This window comes from Euleptes europaea, chromosome 13 (assembly GCF_029931775.1).
Source record: "Euleptes europaea isolate rEulEur1 chromosome 13, rEulEur1.hap1, whole genome shotgun sequence".
In the NCBI taxonomy this organism is placed as follows: Eukaryota; Metazoa; Chordata; class Lepidosauria; order Squamata; family Sphaerodactylidae; genus Euleptes; species Euleptes europaea.
Genome location: NC_079324.1, coordinates 47,629,155 through 47,655,661, shown reverse-complemented (window position 1 = coordinate 47,655,661; position 26,507 = coordinate 47,629,155). Strand labels below are relative to the sequence as shown.

The window sequence follows — 26,507 nt, the reverse complement described above, 5'->3', positions numbered from 1 at the left end:
AAATCAGGAACACCTGAGTTTGCAGTATATGTGTGGAAAAGTCTGAATTTATTACTTTTTTTTCGCTGTCAAGTCACATCTGACTTACAGCGAACCCGTAGGGTTTTAAAGGCAAGAGACATTCAAAGGTGGTTTGCCATTGCCTGCCTCCATGTTATGACCCCAGTATTCCTTGGAGGTCTCTCATCCAAATACTCGCCAGGATTAGGGCTGAGAGTGTGTGACTGGCCCAAGGTCACCCAGCAAGCTTCCATGGCACGAGTGGGGATTCAAACCTGAGTTTCCCAGGTCCTAGTCCGACACCTTAACTACTGCACCACACTGGCTCTGATTGCATGTCATTGCAAAACATTTATCTTGGAAGTAATAGGCAAATACAAGCTTATGCAGATGAAGCTGCCATAGCAGATGATGTCATTGGTCCATTTAGCTCAGTACTGTCTGCTCTGGCTAGCAGTAGTTCTCTAGCATCTCGGGCAGGGAAAGGCCTTTCCCCATGCTTGCTGCCTGAAATCCTTCAATTTGAGATATTGGGGGCTGAATCTGGACACTGTACAGTGGTGTAGTGGTTAAGAGTGGTTGTTTGGAGCGGACTCTGATCTGGAGAACCAGGTTTGATTCCCCACTCCTCCACATGAGCGGCGGAGGCTAATCTGGTGAACTGGATTTGTTTTCCCACTCCTCTACATGAAGTCAGCAGGGTGACCTTGGGCTAGTCACAGTTCTCTCCGAACTCTTCCACTTACCTCACAGGGTGTCTGTTGTGGGGAGGGGAAGAGGATTGTAAGCCGGTTTGATTCTGCCTTAAGTGGGAGAGAAAGCCGGCATATAAAAACCAACTCTTCTTCTACGTGCAAAGTGTGTCTTTTGTCGGTGAGCCATGGTCCTTCCCACTACTAAATCCCCAGCTATATCCTTGTTCAGGTTTCTGTACAACTATAAACTAATTAATCCATTACAAAAATGTTGCAGAGTTATATTCATCTATAGACAAATGTAACTTTTCTCTCAAAAAAATCATAGAACAGCTTCCTGCGTTCAGAAAAATAAGCCCAATTTGGTCATCCCTCCCTAAGCCAAACAAAGTCAGTCACTTTCAGTAATCTTGCTATTTCCCATACTTTGTTTATCCAAGATTCACATGTTTTGTACTCTTCCAGCTGTGTGCAACTTACATTCTTGAAGCAACAAAGGAATCCAGTGCCTACATCAATGAACTTTACGAATATGTTTTGTTTTGCTTTGCTTTCCAGGGTTGCTCCGTGGATGACCATCAGCTGGAAGTGAAGATCTCTGAAAGGGCCATCGAGTAAGGGTCTCCGCTACCTGTTTTCTTCCCAGCTGAAATTGGAACAGCAACTGTTCCTATCTTGCTTGCTCTGCAGTCCTGTTTTGATAGGCATGTGGAGTGGGGTAATTCTTGCTGACTCAAGCGGGAAAGATTGCTGTTCTGCCTGGAGCAATCTTGCTCTGAGCAAACACATATCCCTGTGCCTGGAATAAAAAATTAGTAGTGCAAAAACGCTGATGGACATTTCTGCTAACTGGGGAGCCGATGGATCGCAAGGGGTAAAAGAGCCCAGGGTATGGCCTGAAGAAACGTGACTGGAGCATCCCCTTACTAGGCAGTCTTTGTTTACGGGGTGGTTTGCCAGTGCCTTCCCCAGTCGTCTTCCCTTTACCCCCAGCAAGCTGGGTACTCATTTTCGGGCCTTGGAAGGATGGAAGGCTGAGTCAACCTTGAGCTGGCTACCTGAAACCAGCTTCCATCGGGATTGAACTCAGGTTGTGAGCAGAGCTTGGAGTGCAGTACTGCAGCTTACCACTATGCGCCCCCCATTATTACCACCCATTTTTTTCAGATATATCCAGCTTTGCCATGACTCTCCCAAATAGCGGCCTTGTTTGTGAAATGTAATATTTTCCCGATTGCATAAAGTGATGTTTTGTGATGGGGATGAAAGAGAGGAAAATGCATCCATGGTGAACTACAGACGCCCCCTCATGGTCCATCCAGCTCCATGGCAGATGGGATTCTCCTAAAGCAAAAAAGACTGAATGCAAATTTATCTTGGAAGGCACCTATACCCTTTGATCAGTTTAGCTGCTGTGTTTCTCTGTGGCCAAGTTCACCTGTCTTTCTGTTGTGTGTGTGTCTTTAAAACAGGTCAGGAGTGACTTCCACCCGCAAGAAGCAAACCAGCAAGAAGCAAAGGAGTTCCAAGATCTTAGTGCGCAACATTCCCTTCCAGGCGACTGTGAGAGAGATCCGAGAGCTTTTCAGGTAAGAAAAGGACCTTCTTTTGTCTGCGTTTAGCTTTCCCAGGATTTGCTCATGATCTCAAGCCAACCAAGGCAATGCTGGGAGTGTGGATTGGCTAATAGTGGGATGGGAGGGAGGTTTGCTTTGCATGGTTTGTGCTTCTTTTCTGGCAACGCTAACGGCAGGTGAATCGGGATGGAAAGCATTTATGCGGTTGCCTTTCTATCTTGGAGGGCTTTGCACGAGACTCTGTATAGTTGGGGCTGAAAATATTGGGTTCTTAAGAGTAAATTTTGCCATCAGTAAATGTTCTGCACATTAAGCAAATGTGTATGTGTCTCATTGCAAAACATACTCTGTTTATGATTGGGTTAGACAGAGACAAGGACCTGTGTAGAGTGCAGAAGCCCTTCCTAATTGCCACTGCATAATCCTAGTGAGCCACTCTCTGTTTCTGGAGCTCTTAGCAGTCATTGCCTGCAGATTATCTTCATTGTCATAGGGACTAGAAACTTGCTTTTTAAGAAATGTGATTTGTAAAAGCTCACATTCCCAGGATGCTTTGTTGGCCAGTGTCACATTTTGTGTGTTGATGCATGTACGTGGAATGAATTGTGGCGTGACACTGAGTTATAATGAATCTTGGGTAGCTTTGGTCTATATCCTTCCCAGAAAAGCTACATAAAAGGACCACCAAAATGATGCAGGGGGTCAGTGTACTTCCCATGGGAGGAAAGTAGATATCTTAGTGGAGAAGAGAATATGAACAAATTATAAATGATAGGGGGAAAACATTTCTCTCCTTTTCGTAACACCAGAACTCGGGGTCGCCAGTGATGTTGACTGGCGGCAGGCCTAGGAAAGACAAAAGACAGCCCTTCTCCACACAGTGCATCATAAGAATATGGAATTGGTTGCCAAAAGATATGGTGATAGCCCCTAGATTAGACTGGCTTTAGACAAAGGTCCTTGTCCCCAGGGCCTGCTTGTGGGCTTCCCATAGGTTGAACTGTGTTGGAAACAGGATACTAGACTAGACAGACCCTTGGCAGGTCGACCTTTCATTCTTATTTGATGGCCCATCCACCTGAATCTCTGCTTGGTTCTAACAAAGTGCAGCTTTCAATCTGGCAATGACGCCCCTTAGTGTGTTTTCCAAAGTGTTGAGATGGGATTTCCATTAAGATCTCTCCAGAAGGGTTCAAGTCATTATCGCCTCTGTGAACAAAGTTAGCACGACTGTGAAATATATAGTTGTAAAACTTGTGATGTGATTCCATGAATGCACTGTGTTTCTCTTGTGCTGTATGTTCTAGGAAATATTTTTTACTGCTCTTGGATTGAGTGCATATTTAAAAAAAGAAAAAAGCCTTGAGGTATAGATTGTGAATCTTTAGAGCTCAGTGCAGACATAACACTGTCCCAACTGTGGATCTTGGGCTCCTGATCCTGTCTCACAAGGGCACGTCCTCCTCGCTTTTTGGAACTAACTGTGAACACAGCATCTGCCTTATACCAGTGAAATGATTGGCCCATTTTGCATCTTTAACTGTTACTTGGAACATAATATTGTTGTACTATAAAACACAATATTTTGCAGAATTGTGTGTGTGGCTGTTTAAAAGTCTTCTGTATTTGATGATTTGCAGTTAAGACCTTTTGGATTTATTTATTTTTTAGTAGTGGAACAAGTGTGTTAGTACTCCACTCAAAACTAACACACCTCCACTCCAGAGAGCCAGCGTGATGTAGTGGATAAGAGCGGTGGTAGGGGATGGTGGTCTCTAATCTGGAGAACCATGTTTGATTCCCCAGACCTCCACATGAGCGACCAGGTTAGAAACGGTGACAGGAGGCAGGGCCAAAGTCCTGAATCTAGCATGCTTCAAAAATGTGTTGATTCTGCAAAGTTCGGGGCGGGGGGCGGTACAGCGGGAAGCCTTCTGAATTGGTTTCCCATCTGGTAAACTGCAAACCCATCAATGCATTTTCTGTATTTGATTTTGGAGAGAACAATCAGGTGTTCTAAGGATATAGCCATAAAGCAACTGTGTCCAGGGAGGCAAACATTGAAGACAAGAGCGGTTTCAAAGTTTATAGAGTGCTTTTTCTTAAGAGCAACTTTGTGGATATAGAAGTGAACATTACTTGAGAGTAGGCAGCCTCTCTTGATTTTAGGGTTGCCGCTTTGCTACTGGCGGGAGGTTTGGGGGCGGAGCCTGAGGAGGGTTGGGTTTGGGGAGGGACTTCAATGCTATAGAGTCCAATTGACGAAGCGGTCATTTTCTCCGGGTGAACTGATCTTTGTCAGCTGGAGATCAATTTGTAATAGCAGGAGATCTCCAGCTAGTACCTGGAAGTTGGCAACCCTGCTTGATTTCCAAGTCCTGATAGCTTTGTAGCAGTCTCATGGATGCTGATACAAGTGTTGCTTGGGTTGCTTGCTCTTCTTCAGTCAGGCCTGCAGGGGGCAGTGTTAGCCTTCGCTGGAGACGGGAGCCAAGCGGGAGTTGCTGCTGAACCAGCTTCCTAGAATGTCTTTGCTTGGCATTGGTTCCTGGGCTGCCCATAGAGGTTATAAGGCTGGTTTGGGGTGGGAAGCAGAGTTGGTGGAACTCTGTTGATTCATGCCATCCGAAGCCACTTCTGAGAAACTCGGTTTCTGTTGCCTTAACCTGGTTCCTCAGAAATTACTGCCTGTCTGGGTCAGCAAAGCACATGTTCTGTACAGAGAGATGGTCCTACACACACACATTTCTCTCTTTTATTTTTGGCTAAGGAAATGCACTTTTCATTATCAGCAATGCACGCTTGAAATTTAGGAGAAGAGGTTGAGACAGCAGAAAACACAAAGCATATAGGAATTTTCTTCTGGGTTCAAAGGAAAGGGCTTGCATCCTTGTCTCTGGGGGGGAAATACAAAGGCCAGGAGCACAGCTGAAAGCCATTGCCGTGGACAGAACAGTTCATGTGCTGTATTCCCCCCACCCCTAGCAAAATCCCCTGAATTCTTCTGTGCTGATAGGCTGATGACTTTTTCCTTTTAAGGATGATTGATTCTTTATTAGGGCTGCAACAGTCTGTCTTAAAAAAAAATGGTTAGATTAATCAGTTAAATTGTTTCACTAAAAAAGGTGCATTGCCTGAAGAGAATTCCCGGCTTCTCTGAGAAATAGGAGGGAATACCTCTTCTAAGATCATAATCTGTGCAATGCACTTATGCATTGTATAAAAGCAAGGTATGGGGTGTTGTTGTTTTTTTGATTTGTTTTTTTGCTTCTTGAGTTACTTTTTAACCAGCCTCAATAGCAGCCCTGTTGTTTGTTAAGCCGTTTAGAGCTCTAGCCGATGCCCAAAGGAAACAAAGGCCTTGCCTGAGGATCTGCTGGATGTGAAACCTAAGGGGAAAGGCGAGAGGGAGAATGAGATTGCAGAACTGCTTCAATATCTTTCTCAGATCCTCTGGGTGGCAGCTCACTTTTCATCAAAGGGCACATGTTGAGGTGGGCTGGCAGCTTGGCTCCTCCCTAGGGTTGCCAGGTCCCCCTTCGCCACCGGCGGGAGGTATTTGGGGTGGGGCCTGAGGAGGGCGGGGTTTGGGGAGGGGCTTCAATGCCATCGAGTCCAATAGCCAAAGTGGCCGTTTTCTCCAGGTGAACTGATCTCTATTGGCTGGAGATCCGTTGTAATAGCAGGCGGTCTCCAGCTAGTACCTGGAGGTTGGTAACCCTACTCCACCCGTAGATTCACTTGAGAAAAGCCGTGAGGTAGCCAAAGGGCTCTTTTAACCCTGTACAGTCCAGTGTGGAGAGTGAGGCCTTGGGCAGAGGTCTGCCCCTTGCAATAGAGTCGAGACAGCTGCAGTGCATAATGAGATCGTTTTGTCGAAAGCCTGGGGTTACCGCACTTGTATTCCCAGCGATGTATTAAGAGTTTGAAAACGTTATAAAAAATACTGTTTGCACTTTGTTTGGCCCCTTTAGCTGTGAAGACGTCTTCCAACCATTTACAAGCGGTGGTATCCAAAAACCCTTTTAAAGCGATGTTTTTTGTAACATTTTCAAACTCTTAATACATCGCTGGGAATACAAAATGCGGTAAGCCCTCCTCATTCTTCACACAGGGGAGCAAAATTTTATTGAGTCCTTTGGCTTTTTCCCCTCTCAGTGGAATCCTGTGCAGTTACCTCAGTCTTAAGCCCATTGATTTGAATGGGCTTGAAATCGATGGACTGGATCCACCCTGTGTAGAATTGCGCTGGAAGCTACATGGGGGGTCCCAGTTTAGAAACTGTGCGTGGGAGGGGGGCAAATTCCAGCTTGCCTGGGCACCTGCATTTGGATATTGCCTTTGGATATTGCACAGTTTCTCACTCTTGCTTCACAGCAATTAGCTGTCACCATGGGAGGTAAGGAAGCATCCCATGCCAGGGCACAGGATGAATGGTCATGCATGTTACTGGGGGAGAACTTGCCGTGTTTCCGCTTTCAGTGGCAGCCCCCTGTCTTCTGTGACGACAGCCAGTGTGGTGCAATGGTTGGAGTTTTGGACTAGGATCAGGGAGACCGAATCTCCTCTCTGCCATGACAACTTACTTGGTAGCCTTGGGCCCATTTCTCTCTCAGCTTGCAGGGTGGTTGTTGTGAGTACAAAATGGAGGAAGAGAGAACAAGGTGGTAAGCTTCTTTGTGTCCCCAATGGGGAGAAAAGTGGGGGGGGAAATAAATATCGGAGTTGTTTTGCCTCTGAAAACAGCGCAAAATCAGATCCCTGTTTCTGTGTGGAACCCCCAACCCTGGTCAGTATTTTTTTTTTTGTCCTGCTCTGTTCTGTTCCTTCTTCATGAGTCCTTAGTTATGCCTGTTGTCTGGCTACTTCCCATGTCTGTCTGTCTGTTGGTTGTTGTTGGGGTTTTTTTATATGCCGACTTTATCACTTAAAGCAAAATCAAGCCGGCTTACAATCACTTTCCTTTCCCCTCCCCACAACAGACAACCTGTGAGGTAGGTGGGGCTGAGAGAGCTCTAAGAGCTGTGACTAGCCCAAGATCACCCAACTGGCTTCATGCCTAGGAGTGAGGAAACTAATCCAGTTCACCAGATTAGCATCTGCTGCTAGCGTTGCCAACCACCAGGTAGTAGCTGGAGATCTCCTGCTATTACAACTGATCTCCAGCCGATAGAGATCAGTTCCCCTGGAGAAAATAGCCGCTTTGGCAATTAGCCTCTATGGCATTGAAGTCCCTCCCCAAACCCCGCCTTCCACAGGCTCCGCCCCCAAAACCCCTGCCAGTTACGAAGAGGGACCTGGCAACCCTATCTGCCGCTCATATGGAGGAGGGGGGAATCAAACCAGGTTCTCCAGATCAGATTCCACCGCTCCAAGCCACTGCTGTTAACCACTACACCACTCTGGCTGTCTTCTTCATCTCTTCCTTGTCCCTAGCTCTGCTTCCACCTCTCTGCTTTAAGGAATGTGCTGGAGAAACCAGGTTCTAAATACAGTCACGACTGTGCCGCTTTCCCGCTGACCTGGCATGTCAAACAGGCCAGCCGAGGAAAGTCTGAGTCACCCAAACAAGAGGTTCAGGTTGCAACCCAGGCTTCTTCCGCCTAAAGCCTGAGAAGCGTCATTGTGCAAAATCTCCCTTAAAAGTAGAGGGGAGCCAGCATGTCACAGATCAGTATAACACGGCCTCATTCCAGAGAACAAGGATGCATGCTAAACGTATTTTGTGCTGTCTAGCTGTTTCACTCTAGGCTAGAGCAAAAAAGATTTTTTTTTTTTTTGAAGTGCATCTGAACTGATCTCGGTGGTTGGTTTCTTATGAAATGAACACTTGGAAGTAGGGGTATTTTTTTTCCTCCTGCAGCGATAGCAATCGAAATGGCAGCGGGCAAAGGATTCACCTAGCTGGCTGGTGAATTGAAACGCCCCCAGGTAGTTCTGCTGCCCGTAGACAAGGTCCAAAGGCAGGTGGGGGCAGGTGGAGTTCTTTCATATATATATGAAACAGCTGCTGCTTGCGGAGCAGCAGACAAACAGAATGACAGAGGCAGGGCCCTTGGGGTAGACAAACCGTGGAGAGACTGGGGCCCTGCTCCTGTGGATTTCCTATCCAAAAGCAGAGAGGAAAGCCCAAAGTTATAAACCTGAGCATGTTAGCTCTGTGAATCTGAGATTAGGAGAAGGTGCTTCTAGGGCAGGGGTCTCAAAACTGCGGCTCCAGAGCCGCATGCGGCTCTTTGGCTCATTGAGTGCGGCTCTCCGAACTTGGTTCGGAGCCCCTGCTCTTGCGCCCGCTCACACTGGCAGCCGGGCTGCGGAGCCAGCACGCCTGAGAGTGAGAGCGGGCGAGCGGGTGCGCTGTCTTCCCCCCCTCACCATGGAGAATGGCCGGGTCCCCCTTCCCCTTGCCCTCAATGGTTGGGAGGCTAAAGCCTCCCCTCTAGCTGCGCGATTGCTGGGCGGGCGGCTCGGCGGTTCCTGCCCCCCCCCGCCTATCAGCTGTTGGGCAGGGCGGGCTTCCTTTGGTAGACCTGGCCTCTGGCTGTCCCATTGGGAGGCCATGTCTACCCACTGGCTTTCTTGGCAGTAGACCTGGACTCCGAGGAGGGGGAAAAGTCCCCCTTCAGAGGCCAGGTCTACCAATTGGCTTCTATGGGCCTCCGGAGGCCAGGTCTACTGCCAAGAAAGCCAATGGGTAGACCTGGCCTCCCAATGGGACTCAGCCGGAGGCCAGGTCTACCAATAGGCTTTTATGGTGGTAGGCCTCCAGACGAGGACTACGGACGGGGAGGGGGAAATGGCAGGGACTTACAATTTAATTTTTATCAATAAATAAGATCACTATTAAGTATGATATCAAGTTTTATTCAGTGTACCTATAGTTTAATTAAGACTTAAAACTTCAATTAAAGTTTATTAAGTTAATAAACAGTGTACCTACTATATAGTTTAAGTTTAAGAAATTTGGCTCTCAAAAGAAATCTCAATCGTTGTACTGTTGATATTTGGCTCTTTTGACTAATGAGTTTGCCGACCCCTGTTCTAGGGCAAAGCCTGTCGCTTCCGGGCAGCACCTCTCGCCCCATATATTTATGAAAGTGGCCCATTTTTGTTGCTACATATTGTGCACAATTGTATTTAAAAACACATGGGCTAAAATACAGGCTTCCTAAAATGCACAAACATAGTTACAAATATTACTAACACTTAACAGTTGATGTTAGTACATACAGTGACCAAAATCTGACCAGACTCATTTCGGCCTTTTACAGGCCTTCTTTAGTGGTCATACTGAAAGCCGGCGTGGTGTAGTGGTTAAGAGCGGTAGTTTGGAGTGGTGGACTCTGATCAGGAGAACTGGGTTTGATTCCCCACTCCTCCACATTAGCGGCGGAGGCTAATCTGGTGAACTGGATTCATTCCCCCACTCCTACACATGAAGCCAGCTGGGTGACCTTGGGCTAGTCACAGCTCTCTTAGAGCTCTCTCAGCCCCACCAACCTCACAGGGTGTCTGTTGTGGGGAGGGGAAGGGAAGGTGATTGTAAGCTGGTTTGATTCTTCCTTAAGTGGTAGAGAAAGTCGGCATATAAAAACCAACTCTTCTTCTTCATACATACACAATATTACCGTACAACGTTTGTGTATATGTCAGGATGTGTATTGTACAACGTTTGTGTATATGTCAGGATGTGTATTGTAAAATTGTGTATGTATGACCACTGAGGAAGGCCTGTAAAAGACCAAAACACATCTGGTCAGATTTTGGTCATTTTATGTACTAACATCAACTGTTACATGTTGGTAATATTTGTAACTATGTTTGTGCGTTTTAGGAAGCCTGTATTTTAGGCCCTGTGTTTTGAAATACAGTTGTGCAAATTATATAATGAAAATATAACCAAAAAAATTGGTTATTGTATTAGTTAGTGTTTAGCTCAGCCCTTTGGTTTTCCCTGACTTTTAGGCTAAGTTTCTTGTTCCCTTTTTTCTTCAGTTGCCTTTATGTTGCACCAGAGATCCCTATTCGTGGCGCCATTGGGGGAGCACTGCCCAAGTGTGCGCACCAGCAGGGCAAGTGGAGGCATGGGATCTGTTGTGGGTGAGCAGGGCTAAGCAGCCCCTAAACCTCAGCCAGCGGCAGATGTTGCCTGATGCTGCTCATGTGTACCCTTTCTACCCAACAGCTACAAGTTGAGTATCCCTTATCCGGACTTCCAATATCCGGACTGACCTGCAAACCAGTTTTTGAGCCGGCATGCAGGCATTACTCACAGGCCCTCAGCAGCACGCCAATTTGCTTTCTGATGGTTCAGTGTACACAAAATTATTAAAAATATATTGTTTAAAATTGCATTCAGGCTATGTGTCTAAAGTGTAAAAAGGTAAAGGTAGTCAGTCTGTGCAATCACCAGGTCGTTACCCATGGGGTGATGTCACATCCCGACATTTACTAGGCCGACTATGTTTACAGGGTGCCATTGCCTTCCCCAGTCATCTACAGTTTACCCCCAGCAAGCTAGGTACTTGTTTTACCGACCTTGGAAGGATGGAAGTATAAAGTGTACATAAAACATGAATGATTTTTTTTTTTTAGACTCGGTCCCATCCCCAAGATATTTCATTATGTATATACAAGTATTCCAAAATACAGATAGATCCGAAATACGGACCACTTCTGGTCCCAAGCTGTCCGGATAAGGCATATTCAACCTGTAATAATACTGTCGAAGGCTTTCATGGTCAGAGTTCATTGATTCTTGTAGGTTATCCAGGCTGTATGACCGTGGTCTTGGTATTTTCTTTCCTGACATTTCGCCAGCAGCTGTGGCAGGCATCTTCAGAGGAGTAACACCACTGTCCTTCAGTGTTACTCCTCTGAAGATGCCTGCCACAGCTGCTGGCGAAACTTCAGGAAAGAAAATACCAAGACCACGGTCACACAGCCCGGATAACCTACAAGAACCGATGTAATAATACTGTCCAAGTTTCTCCATCTCCAACATAACCATGGCAGAATAAAGCATCTTGAGCATTTGAGAGTGGCATGAGGCGAAAGCAGAGTTAGGAGGAAGGCAAAGGTGGTCCGGAAGAGCCAAGTCCACAGTGGGCAAGCCTTGGAGCCCTTTACAGAAATGTCAAGGAGTGTTATGTTGCCCGCTCTGGCCTAGCAGTGAAAGAAGGCTTCAGTGGACAATACCCCTGTGGGAGGGGCCGTGGCTCAATGGTAGAGCCTCTGCTTGGCATGCAGGAGGTCCCAGGTTCAATCCCCGGCATCTCCAGTTAAAGGGACTAGACAAGTAGGTGATGTGAAAGACCTCTGCCTGAGTCCCTGGAGAGCCGCTGCCAGTCTGAGCAGCCAATACTGACTTTGATGGACCCAGGGTCTGATTCAGTAGAAGGCAGCTTCATGTGTTCATGTGAGAATGAGGGTCATGTCTTCATGCACACAGTGTTGTTGGGTCATTTCTTTAATGTGACCTAGGATAGCTGTTTCGCAGCTGGCTGCCTCCAGGAAAGGCCTCTTCTGACTGAAGAGCAGCTTGGTCAGTTGGTCTAGGATAACTTTGCACCCCCCACTCCACCCCATCCGTTGCTCCCCACCCTCCACGTTACCTGAACCGACACTGTTAATGCCCTGGCTCCTGCCAGACAGCTGCAGCAGCAAAAGGGTTAAAAAGGCAACCAAAAGAAACAAGGTATTTCAGACTCTCATTATTCACTGCCAGCTTTCCCCAAAATGGTATTAATTTCATGCTGTCACACAGGACTGCACTGTGTCTCTTCCACCGGAGCCTAGCAAGGGATGGGCGGGGAAGGTACGCGGCCTCAGCACCAAAAAGGATAGCATTTTGAAGGAGCTTTTTGCCTTCCGTTGGAGCACTTTTCTGGGAAGGGAAGGGAAGGTTTGCTTCTACATGTTCTCTACCAACCCCTTCTGCACTGGCTGTTAACTGCCCAAACTGATTATCCCAAAGTTTCGTGGAGTTCTAAGTAAGGTTACCCAACCTCCAGTTGCCTGGAGTTCTCCTGGGATTATAACTGATCTTCAGACAACAGGGATCAGTTCCCCTGGAGAAAGTGGCCACTTTGGATGGCAACTGCTATGGCATCCCACCTAGGGTTGCCAGGTCACTTAGACCCAGTGCCCGGCTTGGGAGCGGGGATCGCAAGCATGCATGGCCAAGCCTACTCGATCATATAACTTTAAGGTTGCCAACCTCCTGGTGGTGGCTGGAGATCTGCTAAAACAACTGATCTTCAGCCGATATAGATCAGTTCCCCTGGAAAAAGTGGCTGCCTTGGCTATTGGATTCTATGGCATTGAAGTCCCACCCCTTCCTAAACCCCTCCCTCCTCAGGCTCCACCCCAAAAATCTCCCGCTGGTGGAGAAGAGGGACCTGGCAACCCTACTGGGGAGATAATTTTATAGCGTGGATGCAATGTATGAGAAGGCCATTTCTCAGGTTGCTGCCCATCTAGTCTCAGAAGATGACCTTAGCATAGGTTTATATGGGAGTAGGTGGTCCTTCAGGTAGGCTGGTCCCAAGCTGTATAGGGCATAACCACAATCTAACATATGTAAGGTGCTTTGTGCATCGATGAAAGAAACACTGTGCAAGCTTCCCATTGCATTGAACTTTGCAGGGAAGGTGGGTTTATTTCATTTGTATATTTATATTTGGACTTCTAGCCCACCCTCCATCCCCAGCCATGGTCAGGCTCAGAGTGGGTTACATCAATTACAACAATAGTGTGTGCAATAAAATCACAAAAATTCAGTCCTATTAACATTAATTCAAAAATGTGTACTTGTAAGGGATTTCACACGTGCGGCGGTGAATCTACCTCTGTGATTAATTGAAGTCCTTGCCTGTTCGGGGCTAGTTGCTATGCCTCAACCTCAGTTTCTTACTTGGGAATCATAGCGACTTGCTTTGCAGGGTTGTTTGCAGATGCTGCCGTGCTGCCATACTTTTTTTTTTAAGGTTTGTAATGTTGGATTGTTTATGTGCATCTTAAATCCCAGCGTTTGGTTAATTCTTTTTTTTTTCCCCCTTCCAAAGCAAATATCATTACCTGGAGAGAGAGGAACAGCTACATTCCCACACCTCCCCCAGTACCCTCTCGTTTTGTATCTCATTTTCGCATTATCATCAAAAAAAAACCCACCCCCTGTTTGCAAGGCTATTTTGACAGCTTCTGTCAGCAAAGTGCAGCTGCCTGCCATCACCTCTTATTGGCTGCAGACACCTCTGGCATCGTGCTGAATATGATTAGAATCTGATTAGCGGCAGAGGGTTGGTAGGGAACTTGGTCCCCCAACGCATGGCCCAATGCCAGCATTTTCAACATTCAGTAATATTGCCGGCATGGTGTAGTGGTTAAGAGCCATGGTTTGGAGCAGTGGAGTCTGATCTGGAGAACCGGGTTTGATTCCCCACTCCTCCACATGAGCTGTAGACTCTAATCTGGTGAATTGGGTTTGATTCCACACTCCAACACATGAAGCCAGCTGGGTGGCCTTGGGCTAGTCACAGCTCTCTCAGCCCCACCTACCTCACAGGGTGTCTGTTGTGGGGAGGGGAAGGGAAGGTGATTGTAAGCCGGTTTGATTCTTCCTTAAGTGGTAGAGAAAGTCAGCATATAAAAACTAACTCTTCTTCTAAATTGTCTTGCAGGCCTGAGTAGACAATACTGACTTCAATGGACCAAGGGGCTGGTTCAGTATAAGGCAGGTTCATGTGTACCTTTTAAAGGTTTTGATCAAACTGGGTTCCAATCTCCTTCCCTTCCTCTCCCCAGAACAGATACCTTGTGAGGTAGGTGAGGCTGAGAGAGCTCTAAGAGAGCTGTGACACCCAGCTGGCTTCATATGTAGGAGTGGGGAATCGAACCTGGTTCTTCAGATTAGAGTCCACCGCTCTTAACCACTACACCACGCTGGCCAGAGAACCTCATGGCAGGATGGGGATTTGAACCTAGTCCTCCCTGATGCTAGTCAGACACTTTAAAGCTCACACCATATCAGTTCATTTCACCATCAGTAGCTGCTGATAAACCTCCCCCGACCTTGAATGAATAAGAGAATTAGGTAGAGCTAAGAAATGGCAGGCATTGGAGGGCTTCAGACTCTTCCAGTTGTGCAGACACAGCAATGGCCTACCTGCCCACGTGTTTGTCATTGGTGACACGTCGTCAGAAAGAACCCAGTTGTCTTTAAGTGTTCATACACCTACGCCTGATCACCTGCGAGCAGCTCTTAATTACCAAAGGTGACCAGGCAGGTATTCAGATTCGTTCACATGCATCTTCCCCTTACCTCCCAAATTAAAAGTTTCTGGTCTCTGGTTTATTCCAAGGGATTAAAATCATCCCCACAGGTGATCCTTTCAGTATAGAGCAAGGTAATCGCACACGCGGGAGCAGAAGCTGCGAAGACGGCAGTCTGTCAGAGCCCCTCAATGGAGTCTGTGAAAAGCAAGAGTGGAACCAGGGAAGCAGGACTTGGTTGCTCTTCCAGCGCAGCCTGCGTGAATTACTGAGCCAGCTTTAGAGCTAGGGGGTTTGTACTGTCAGCAGGGCAAAGGGCAGCTGTAAATACTGGGTGCTCGCCTGTGAAGCTGCCTTATAACGTATCAGCTCAGCGTTGTCCCCTCTCACTGGAGGGGAGGGGCCGTGACTCAGTGGTAGAGCATCTGCTTGACATGTAGAAGGTCCCAGATTCAATCCCTGACATCTCCAGTTAAAGGCAAGTAGGTGATGGGAAAGACCTCTGCCTGAGATCCTGGAGAGCCGCTGCCGGTCCGAGTAGATGGTATTGACTTTGATGGACCAAGTGTCTGATTCAGTAGAAGGCAGCTTCATGTGTGTTCATGTGTGGCAGAGGCCCTCCAAGATCTCGGCCAGAGAAAAGCTTTCCCCAGACGTGAGCCCCTTTTGACTGCAGACACCAAGGTATTAAAAAAAAAATTATTAGCCACTCCGTTGAGTGTTAAAGACGGCTTCCAAAATCAATTAAAAGCATCAATCATTAAAAAACATAAGGATCAACCATTAAAGCAATAGCATATCAAGAGACAAACAGCTACAAAACAGTGGAACTGTACAACATCTGAAAGAACAGCTGATAAGAAAGAGTAGGCGGGCATACAAATGTACAATCAAATATCTGGGGGAAAGAATTAAAATTCATTTTGTTTGGCCCAACTGGTTAAGCTTTAGATGTTGTTTGCTATGGGGAAGACGATCCAACACTAAGGTACCAACACAGAGAGCAGCCTCTCATTGGTTGCCACACCATCATCTCAGAAGATGGGAGACAAGGCAAGACATTTGAGGAGGTCTTAGAGGGAAAAAAATTTTCAGAAGGCCTTTGGTGACTCAGCAGCCATGAGTGGAGCTGGCAGACCGATTTGGGGAGGAAAGACTTGTGGCATGGTGACACATTTGTGTTAGATCAGTGGTTCCCAAAGTGGGCAGTACCACCCCCTGGGGGGCGGTGGGATTACCTAGGGGGGCACCAAGAGGCAAGGGGGATGCAGGGGGCCCCTAGAGGTGTGCCCCTACAACTGCATTGTTCACTAATTTAAAATAGATCAAGCTATGTCACCATGCTGGCAAATTTGGTGGAAACGATCAGCATTTTCCCCCAGACTTTGAAGAGCTGGTACCACTGGATCAAGTTCATCAGCTTTGTAGAATAAATTTCAACTACGGTAAAAAGTTTTAGTTTGATTTTGAATAGATGTGCAATTAATTGTTACTGTTTTGAAATGTTATTGTTATTCTCTTCTTTAGCGCATCACACGAACTCCTATTTTGAATAATGCTTTTTATAGGATAGGGTAGAGGGCACTGGGGTTGAATTTGTGGAACCAAGGGGGCGGTGGCCAAAAAGGTTTGGGAACCACTGTGTTAGACAGTGAGGCGTTTTTTCAAAAATAAATGGTTCTGTTACTACGTCTCTCCCTTGCTCTCCTATCATATCTGAAACCTTTCCCAGTGGAAGATTTGGGATGATTCATTTCGATACCTCTTGGATGGAGAGTTTGGCCCTGTAGCCCACTGGTGTCCTTGATTTTACAGTGTTTAAAGGACATTATTGTGAGCAGCAGATGTTAGATTTCCTTGTGGCTTCAATGGTGTTACTTGCAAGCAAACAGCAAAACTGTATCACTTTGCTTTCCAATTCCTGGCACACTTTAAAAAACGGGTTGCAAAGATAATAGCCAGGTGGATAAAATGACAAGCTGTGATGCGTATGCATGAGAAAAGGCAAAAATACTGTAGAAGGTTTGCTTTTTTTACACAGCATTATAACAGAAATATTCAAAAGTGCATGCTAAATAAAAGCACTTTGATGGGTTGTTCTAATCATAAAGCAAACATAGCAATATCAAAATTATATTTGTTCCGTTACTACAAAGGAGTTATAATCTATTACACTTGTGGACGTAAGTCAGAATTCAGGGTGTTTTTTAAAGGTGGTTGTCTGGATAGTAGATGAGCTAAAAGAAAAGTTTCTTTCTCCCTCCCTCCCCATATGTTTTGCTAGACCTTTGGCTCATCTTTGTCCTGCCTAGCTCCTGGTTTTGAAGCCCTGGAGGGATAAGAGAGCTTCCCCCCCCCCCTTTTGGAGACTTATTTTACATCCCAACATCTCGCCATTTCTTTAATGGAAACGCTTAATGAGAATCCCCCAAACCTTCGTGGATTTGCATTTATTTGATCTTCTGCACACATTTTCCTTATTCTCCTCATTAAAATAATTAATCTAGCTAAAGTCATTTTCTGGAATTATAGAAAGTAAAGTTCTCTTCAAAGTCTCCAGCCATTTTTTTTAAACAAAAATGCCTCTTTCGAAATGATCTCTGTCCATATTGGTTCCCTTTACATGTTTCAACCGAAAAATATTAGCACCCAGCTTCTGTGGGCATCCAATTTCAATGTTTGAACAAGTAACACAAAAATTCCACCGTCCTCACCTCAATAAGGTGCTGTGATCTAATTTCTGGTGGTGGATTCTGGGCATGTCCAGAGCAGTAATTCCTAACCTGTGTGTTCTGGGGTACATTGATAAATTAAAGGTCCCTGTGGGGCCAGAAGTATCTATACCCACAGAGGAGGCACCCTGTCGTGTGTCTGCATGATGTGCTGTCTTCTTTCCAATCAGCCTCCGCTTTGCCATTCTGCTGGGCTTCTGCATCAGACGTTATCTAGATTTAAGTGCTTCTGATGCCATGATACAACAAAACGATGTCCTGAGAGGAAGCTGCCTATTGCCGTTCTACTCGAATTGCCTCTCTTGGCTTGCCACTTCCCGTTCAGGAAAGCTCCGTTAAGAGTAACTCTCATGGAAACACCAAGGGTGATTAGTTGCATACTCTAAAAAGCTGCCAAGAGCCAAGTGGTGGGGGGACCCACTTCACTCGAACCCCTCCGTGTAAGTCAAACGCGCACAGGGATCTACAGCGGCGTGAAAACACCGAAGCACAGGAAAAAATCGAGTGTTGGCAGAGGGATCTCTTTTCATGGAACCCGACCAGGCTGAGGAGTGTATCTGGTTGCCCTTTCATTATGGTGTGGATAATGTCGCTGTCTCCTGACCGGCCAGCATGGAGCCTCTCAAATGTGTGTGGGATGGGGACCGTCCCGCTGCCAAAACAAACGAGATCCCTCGGGCAAAGCCATCCAGCATTTGTCCCCCCCCCCTCCCATCCACTTGCCCACCACTCCTGGTTAAATTATTCTGCGGGTGCCAGCTCTGGAGTGCTAAATTACTGTGACAGTTGTAGCGTGGCAACCGTACCTGTCTGTGCCTGTCATTCTCTTCTCCAGCGGCAGCTGAGGAGCTGTCAAGAAGTAATAATTCAGGGAAGGTGGGGTGTTGTAGCCAAGACTAAGACAATGGGATTCAGTTTGACTTCCGTGGGTGCCGATTTAGGAGAATCAGCCTAGGCCGTTGGTCTGTATCTGGCAGGTTGTGTTACGTAACTGGGTTGCGCCCCAGCCAAGGGTAGGTTGCGCTAAATGCAAGACTGCCATATATTTTTCTTGTTTTGGTTTGAAGTCGTTTTAAGGGAGAACAGAAGAGGGGGATGTGCAGAGAAGATGTATATGATAAAAAATAAACAGATCTCGTGTTTTCTTTTCTAACCACTTTAACATACATTTTAATTATGGTTAAATTAAAATTGGCTGTGATGTTGCAGTTGGGATCCTGGATTTGGAAAGGTTGAAGACTTAAGCTTTGTTCGTGTAAGCATTACAGTCCTACCTTTGAATGAGGACCTGTTCACAAGTCTGTATCCTCACTTGATGGTCCTCTGTTTCTGTACCAACGCAGGTTGGGAGGGGCTGTGGCTCAGTGGTAGAGCATCTGCTTGGCCTGCAGGAGGTCCCAGGTTCAATCCCCAGCATCTCCATTTAAAGGGACTAGGCAAGTAGGTGATGCGAAAGACCTCTGCCTGAGACCCTGGAGAGCTACTGCAGGTCTGAGTAGACAATACTGACTTTGATGGACCAAGGCTATCCCATTTTGCTTTCACTTCTTCCCGTACCTCCACTTCTTCCCGTACCCTTCCCCTCTATTACTCATTTAGGCTCTTAATTTTGCTGTTTCTTTGCATCTCTTTCTCCCGCGCCTCCCTCCCAGGTCTACTGTTCTTTCCTGAGTTCAGCTGCAACAATGCTCAAGGCTCTCCCTCTCCTGTCAATTTGTGTGGGGAGGGTGTCTGAGATGCAGGAAGGATACAACAGGCTGGGAACCCCCCACCTACCCACCCACGTGCCTCTGAATCCAGGGAAAGGGAGATCAATTTAGATGAAGTGATCCAGGCATTTGCCTGCCTCTGCTTTTGATGGACTTTGGGTGGGTCTGAGCTAGCTCTGGGTTGTGAAATACCTGGAGATTTTTGGGGTGGAGCCTGAGGAGGGCGGGGTTTAGAAAGGGGAAGAGGCTTCAATGCCATAGAGTCCAGTTGCCAAAGCGGCCATTTTCTCCAGGGGAACTGATCTCTGTCGCCTGGAGAGCAGTTGTAATAATGGGAGATCTCCAGCCACCACCTGGAGCTTGGCAACCCTAGTCTGAGCATCCGTTTTTGTGCCACAGCATTGGCTTGGGGGTGGGGGCACCACACAGCCATTTCCTCCTGGACTGCTAGGACTGGAGGAGCCCATGCTGAAGATCCTAATAGCACTTGCCTTCCTTTGCCTGGAAAGTAGGGCCGTGCTGGTGTAGGCCTTTTCCACTGGGCCTTGGACTCCTTGGGTTATGCTGGAGGGATAGGATGGAGCTCTACTGCAGTAGCGTCTGTGCTTACAGGGTAACAAAGAAGGGGGACCTCAGACGTCTTGAGAAAGAGGTGCTAAGAGCTGTGTACGGTGGGCATTAGGAGTTTCCCTAGGGGAGCCACAAATATGTAGGAGGCTGCAGTCTATGCCCTTTGGTTTGGGCTGTGTCTACACATACTGACGAATGACTCGCTAAAGTCCTGAAGTGGTAGATTGGAGGATACCCCTTCAGGCTGTAAGAAACACTGAGCATGCAGAAAGTCATAGTTTTGAATACTTTTTTTCCCCCAAAAGGAAACTCACTTCAAGTAGAAAACTAGCAGAGCAGGGACTGGAGATATTCTGGATAGGGATGGAACTGCTTTAGAACTCTGTTTCACGCTTTCATGCCTCATGGAACACCCGCCTTGGAGAGTTTTCTGCTTGAATGGAACATGCCCTGGACCATTAATCTGGGTAGGATCAATTAGGATTTTAGGGCCAGGTAATCTATAAACTCTCTGTGTGTAAGAGAATTGTGGGTAGGTTAGAGAGCCCCATGGCGCAGTGTGGCAAGCTGCAGTACTGCAGTCCAAGCTCTGCTCACGACCTGAGTTCGATCCCGACGGAAGTCGGTTTCAGGTAGCCGGCTCAAGGTTGATTCAGCCTTCCGTCCTTCCGAGGTCAGTAAAATGAGTACCCAGCTTGCTGGGGGTAAAGGGAGAATGACTGGGGAAGGCACTGGCAAACCACCCCATAAACAAAGTCTGCCTAGTAAACGTTGGGATGTGATGTTACCCCATGGGTCAGGAATGATCCAATGCTTGCACAGTGGACCTTTACCTTTTTTAGAGAGGGCAATTCTGTTGCTTTCATAGGACTCTTTTAATAGGCTGTAATTGGCATTCTTGGTTTTGTTCTGGGAATCTGAACACCAGAGAACCGTTTGAAGAACAGTAAGTTATGAGCAGGGCCTAGAGTTGGCATAAGCAGGGATGGCATTATGGATTGACAGAACACATAAAGGAAAGCAAAACAGGTTACAGGGAAATCCAATACCTTCACATTCTCCTGGTAGTTAAGTTCTGTGCTTATTTTCTAAAATGAAACTAATATATACTAGGATTGCCAACTCTGGAAACCAATTCTGTCACTGAACTGGGAATCTTTATTCCTAATCACATTTGTTTGTAGGCTGCTTGCAATTAGTTGGTGGTGAGTTGACTCTGAATTGTACTCTGCCCATGCTCAGAGGCAACTTTTTTACTTTGCATGAAATATGTTTCTATAATCTGTCCGAAGTGGCTTAATCACAGTAACAACACAGGAAAACCCAGTAGCAAATGCACCCAGTCAACAACTAACTAAAGCAATACTGAACGGAATAAACAGTGGAATCCACCAATAATGGGTGAAAATAAATAGGTTTTGGCTTGGTGGCTAAAGGTGCTAGGCAGACCTCTTGAGGGAGCAAATTTCAGTGGCATGGGGCTACCACAGAGAAGGCCTGGTCTTTAGTCACCATCTGCCTTGCTTCCAAAGGCAGGAGATCCAGAGAAGGGCCCAGGATAACACTGTGAAGTAAAGGGGGAGAGGGGAAACACAGTGGATTTGGTATTGATGGAGTTCGATTACAGGAATTGTCATGACCAAACTACAGGCAAGATAAATGATCAGATCCTATGTAGCTTGAGAAGAAGGTTATCAATCAATCTTTATTAAAAAACAGTCATAGACCAGCACAGCTCTTCACAGTGTACTACTAAAACCCTTAGTATTAAGCTCTACCCACAAGTTTATTCAAATAGTTTAAAAAGTTGTTTGCACTCTTTGCAAACTATATATACTACCCTTTAAAATTATTGACCTATCAATGTTCTCAGCAGCGTCTGACGGATTCTACAGGCTGCTGCACAAAACTTAGCCATTCCTACTGTAACCTGTGGGTTTTCGTCTATAAGCAACATTTTAGCGTACTCCTGACCTGTATGGCTGGAATGCCGACTAAGCCGGGGGGAGATAAACAAACCTCTTGATATAGTGGGCAGCACAGTAGAACGTGCTCCGTTCTTTCAATTTCCTTTAGAGCACAGGGACATACCCTCTCCTCCAGGAGAACCTTTCCGTATCTCATCCACAACTGCCGAGGGAAGAGCTTGGTGAAAAGAAGGTTAGGGAACAGCTGTGCACAACGATCTGAAAAGGGAGGAACTGCAGTCCAGTCCTTCTACATCGTCACCTGCATTTTCAGCAACACTTCTTAAAACTTGCTGACGAAGTGTCATTCTTGCCACCACTGGAAACTGGTCCCATTAACGAATCCAACTGATTGTTCATATTCCTGGTGAGTTGAAAAAGAGACCCAAATCTACACTTCATTTGCAAGACCCTCTGCTGTGCGCGTTGCTAATGACCGTTCTAATTATGAGATCTCACGGCTGCTTTACTCAGAGGCTGCCTGATCCGGGTTGTCTTGTGACATCTCACCAATTCTGGGATATTTTGCGAGATGAATGAAAAGTGGGTCGAAGCAGGTGGGGGAAGCAGTAGGTTCTGGTGAGGGGATTTTTACTCGTTCAGTGTTCACAGTGAATGCATATGCTGTCTCACACGCACCGCCTTTTCACAGTAGGAACATCGGGTGGCTGTGATATCTTCGAAGGGATGCTGTGGTTTATGTTCCTCTTGCAAGCGGAATAGGAGAAGGAAAGGTTCTGTGCATAGAGCAGAGCTGGAAGAAGGTATTGAGAGAAGAATCTGAAATGATGAGGGCTTAGGGTGAATCATTATGAAATTAGGATATTTTTAAGAAGAAGAGTTGGTTTTTATATGCCAACTTTCTCTACCACTTAAGGGAGACTCAAACCAGCTTATAATCACCTTCCCTTCCCCTCCCCACAACAGACACCCTGTGAGATAGGTGGGGCTGAGAGAGCTCTAAGAGAGCTGTAACTTGCCCAAGGTCACCCAGCTGGCTTTGTGTGTAGGAGTGGGGAAACCAATCCAGTTCAGATTAGCCTCCGCCTCTCATGTGGAGAAGTGGGGAATCAAACCCGGTTCTCCAGATTAGAGTCCACCACTCCAAACCACCGCTTTTAACCACTACACCACACTGGGGGGGTTGTTTGAAAGCAAGGATGTCTGAAAGATTCTTAAAATCACAAGCATTGTAGGTGGGAGGATCTTTTTGAAATAATCTTCAAAATGGGTATGTAGGCAAAGAAAAGGCAGTGCTACTTGACCCCAATACAAATCCAGCTGATGGAACTTTATGTCACTTGGTGTCCTGATGGCCACCAAATTTCAAGAGGCTTTTAACGAGGGTTGTAGATAACTACATGTAGAGTGGATGCTGAATGATAACCAAAAAGACAACCTCCTGTATGAAATTCTTGCCCAGATGCAATTCAAGATAGCATAGTTATATCCTTTTGAACCATCCTCAGGCAGGTGGTAATAGATTGCTGAGCTAGATGATCATGATTCTGTCCCACAACGTCACTTCTCTCTTTTTTGCATTCTCTCTCCTCCCCCCCTTATAGACTGTTGCTTTGTGGTACAGTTCTTATATTACGCATGTCAGCAGAAAGGCTCATAGTTCTTCTGGAGAGTAGATGATAATGATAAAGGTGGGCGACGCTTCAGAAAGCTGCACAATACACCCCTGCCCTTCTTTCTCCAGCAGGCTTTGCAAAAACTGATGTTTAATTTGTTTTATGAGACTGAGACCCCTAGGGGAAGAGCCGTAGCTCAGTGGTAGAGCATCTGCTTGGCATGCAGAAGGTCCCGGGTCCAGTCCTCGGCATCGCCAGTTAAAGGGACTGGGCAAGTAGGTGATGTGAAAGACCTCTGCCTGAGACCCTGGAGAGCCGCTGCCGGTCTGAGTAGACAATACTGACTGTGATGGACCAAAGGTCTGATTCAGTATAAGGCAGTTTCATGTGTTCAAGTTCTGTGCTGTTGGAAGCCTTTTGTTCAGCCTTTCCAAGGGGAATTTCCATGGGGTATAAGTTTGCATCACCTAGTATGTCTCTCTTCTGGTAGTCCTAATATCTCAAAGGAAGGGGAGAGGGGCCTTTCTGGACTCTTAACAGGGTCCAGTTCGAGACACCAGCACAACAGATGTGTATAGGTTGTTTGAAACCAGCGAGGTCCCATGCTCCTCCCTTTTACCATGGTTTTTCCAGAATGTCTGCATTCTCTCTTTTGGGGTTTGTCGTCCTGTAGACTTCTCCAGTCAGACCCAGTCATTGGCTCTGGTTGTTCCCATATGGCACCTCCAGCAGAGGTGGCACCTTCTGAATCTTTCCAGGCAAAAAGGGGAGTGGCCGTGGCTCAGTGGTAGAGCATCTGCTTGGCATGCAGAAGGTCCCAGGTTCAATCCCCAGCATCTCTAGTTAAAGAGACTAGGCAAGTAGGTGATGTGAAAGACCTCCCCCTGAGACCCTGGAGAGCTGCTGCCGGTCTGAGTAGACAATACTGACTTTGATGGACCAAGGGTCTGGTTCAGTATAAGGCAGTGTCATGTGATCATGTGTTCAAAAGTGCATCCATGCATTAAATATATATTTTTGCTCAGCAGCGCTTTCACCCAAACAAACTATAGCAGTAATCAAAAATTCCGTATCCTTTTGCAATGGTTCTTTTAAACCCATTTTTTGGAGGGGCTAAGGATGATGGACTCAGAAAGCCCACCTGTCGTGTTTCTCTGCTCTTCTTCCTCCTCTTCTTCCCCTGCCGGCATAAAATAGACTCACTGTAGCATGTCGGAAGGTGTATTCTATCCCTGCCCTTTTCCCTGCATGTTCATTCATTAATTTTCTGAGGTTACCAAGGAGACGTTATTGATGATGGCTATAATAGTAATAGGAAAAGAGATGTGGCAGACGATTTCCTGAACTCGCTAACCGGATTTGAGCCTAACAAGAGAGGAGGGTTCTCTTTCTATCCTTCCCCACAGATATTTCCTGTGCGGAGGATAACGCCAAGCAAAGAGTGTTAAATTAGCTCTCAATGTCCACCTCTGGCTGTCCGCATTCTTGTAATGATTTCATTAGCTTGAATTATCCACGTTATTTTCTTGTAATGGGATTAGCCGTACTGGAGTCATCTGAAGGGGGTGGGGGAAACGAAGGAAGGGGGAGAAAAACGGCTTGCTACGTGTTTCATTAATGCTGTCCTACAGGGGCGGAACTGACCACAGCTTGCCCTTGGGGGCAAAACCATTTGGCAGAGCCCCCCTTCGTTCAGAGAAAAGGGAAAGGATGAAAAAGAGGCCATTATTCCTCCCTAATCGGCAAATCAGCGCAGGGCAGAGATGGTCAGGGATAGTTTGAGGGAAATGCTGTTTTGGGGTGGTTAGAGAGAGAGAGAGAAATGATTGCATAGCAATGGTTGCATTTTGCTGAGATAGAGACCATCATCTTGGTACCAGGCAAGCAGGCTGCAAGATTACGAGGCATATCTTGTCAAAGCCCAGGAACTCTTGACCAGCCATAGAGTCTGAACGTGCCGTAGACTTACGATCCTATCTTTTTGTTTAAAATAAGAGCTGGGGTGGGGGGAAGTATCATAAGGATTCAGTTCTCACAATTGCTGCCACATAGTTTTCCCTTTTTAAAACAGCAGTCCATTTTTTCTAAACCCTCTTATCTCACATAGGCATTAAATTGATGCAGATAATCAGGTTTTGAGAAGTTCTCCGTGGGGCTGTTTCAAACATTATGTGGGAATAAGGCCACGTTCGCCACCAAGGATATACTTCCTTGACAAAGAGTCTTGCAGCCTTTCTTGGCTTCCCAACAAGTCTGCTTGTATAGTAGGGTTGCCAGGTTCGTCTTCGCCACCGGCAGGAGGTTTTTGAGGAGGAGCCTGAGGAAGGTCGGGGTTTGTGGAGGGGAGAGACTTCAATGACATAGAGTCTAATTGCCAAAGCGGCCATTTTCTCCAGATGAACTGATCTGTATCGGCTGGAGATCAGTTGTAATAGCGGGAGATCTCCAGCTAGTACCTGGAGGCTGGCAACCCTATTGTATGGTAAGTGTACATCTACTAGGGTTGCCAACTTCAGGTTGGGACATTCCTAGAGATTTGGGGGTGAAGACTGGGGAGGGTGGGGTTCGAGAAGGGGATGGATCTCAGCACGGTATTATGCCATAGAGTCCACGCTCCAAAGCAGCCATTTTCTCCAGGAGGACTGAACGCTGTCATCTGAAAATCAGTTGTAATTTTGGGATACCTCCAGCCCCCACCATCAACCCTAGCAAGTAAATATATATTGGCCACATGGACATATTGAATTTTTGCAGTTTTTCCAAAGGCTTACATTAGTGGGATCAGAATCTAGATTTGTTGGCTTGGGGGGATGTGTAAGCAGTATTTATAAACTGCCAGTGTCACAAAGCAGTATGGGTAATCATAAGAAATACACAAGGCAAAACCAGTAAAGCACAGAGTTTCTTTACAACCTTCTGTCAATTCAGTTTAATGCAAAGGTTATCTTCCCTTCTTGAATCGGCCGACCAGGCCATGCTAATCCAGACTTTTGACTTTCTAGGCTGGATTGCTGTAATGCACTTTATATTGGAATGCCACCGAAAACAACTCATAAGCTTCAGTTAATTCAGCACTTGGCCAGGCCACCCATCTTTTGGCTGAGGCAAGCTACACTTGTTCTGAAACAACTTCCTCAGTTGACTCTTGGCTTCTGGGCTCAGTTCAAGATGCTGGTTCTTATCATTTGCAGCCCTTCAACCCCGGTTGCTCACATATTTGAACGGCCACCTCCCCGTGTACAAACCTGCTTGCCATCTGCCAGTGAAACCAGTTTTTGCTTGTTATCCAATGGTTCCCCAAGACAGTGGTGCTAAAGCTCATAGTATTAACGTAATTGCAGGTGGACTCAGCAAAGCAAGGCATGGAAATCAAAGAACAGTAGAAGAACTATTAAAAAATCAGAGCT

The 26,507-nt window shown here is 46.4% G+C and overlaps 1 protein-coding gene across 1 annotated transcript in view; it reads left to right on the top strand.

Moving 5' to 3' along the window:
- Positions 1 to 26,507, top strand: part of RBM19 (RNA binding motif protein 19) — a 93,298-nt gene that overhangs the window by 22,188 nt on the left and 44,603 nt on the right. Inside the window, exons 20-21 of the mRNA XM_056859057.1 lie at positions 1,254 to 1,309; positions 2,168 to 2,284. Of these exons, the coding sequence (XP_056715035.1) occupies positions 1,254 to 1,309; positions 2,168 to 2,284 (173 nt within the window). The remainder of the gene's footprint in view (positions 1 to 1,253; positions 1,310 to 2,167; positions 2,285 to 26,507) is intronic.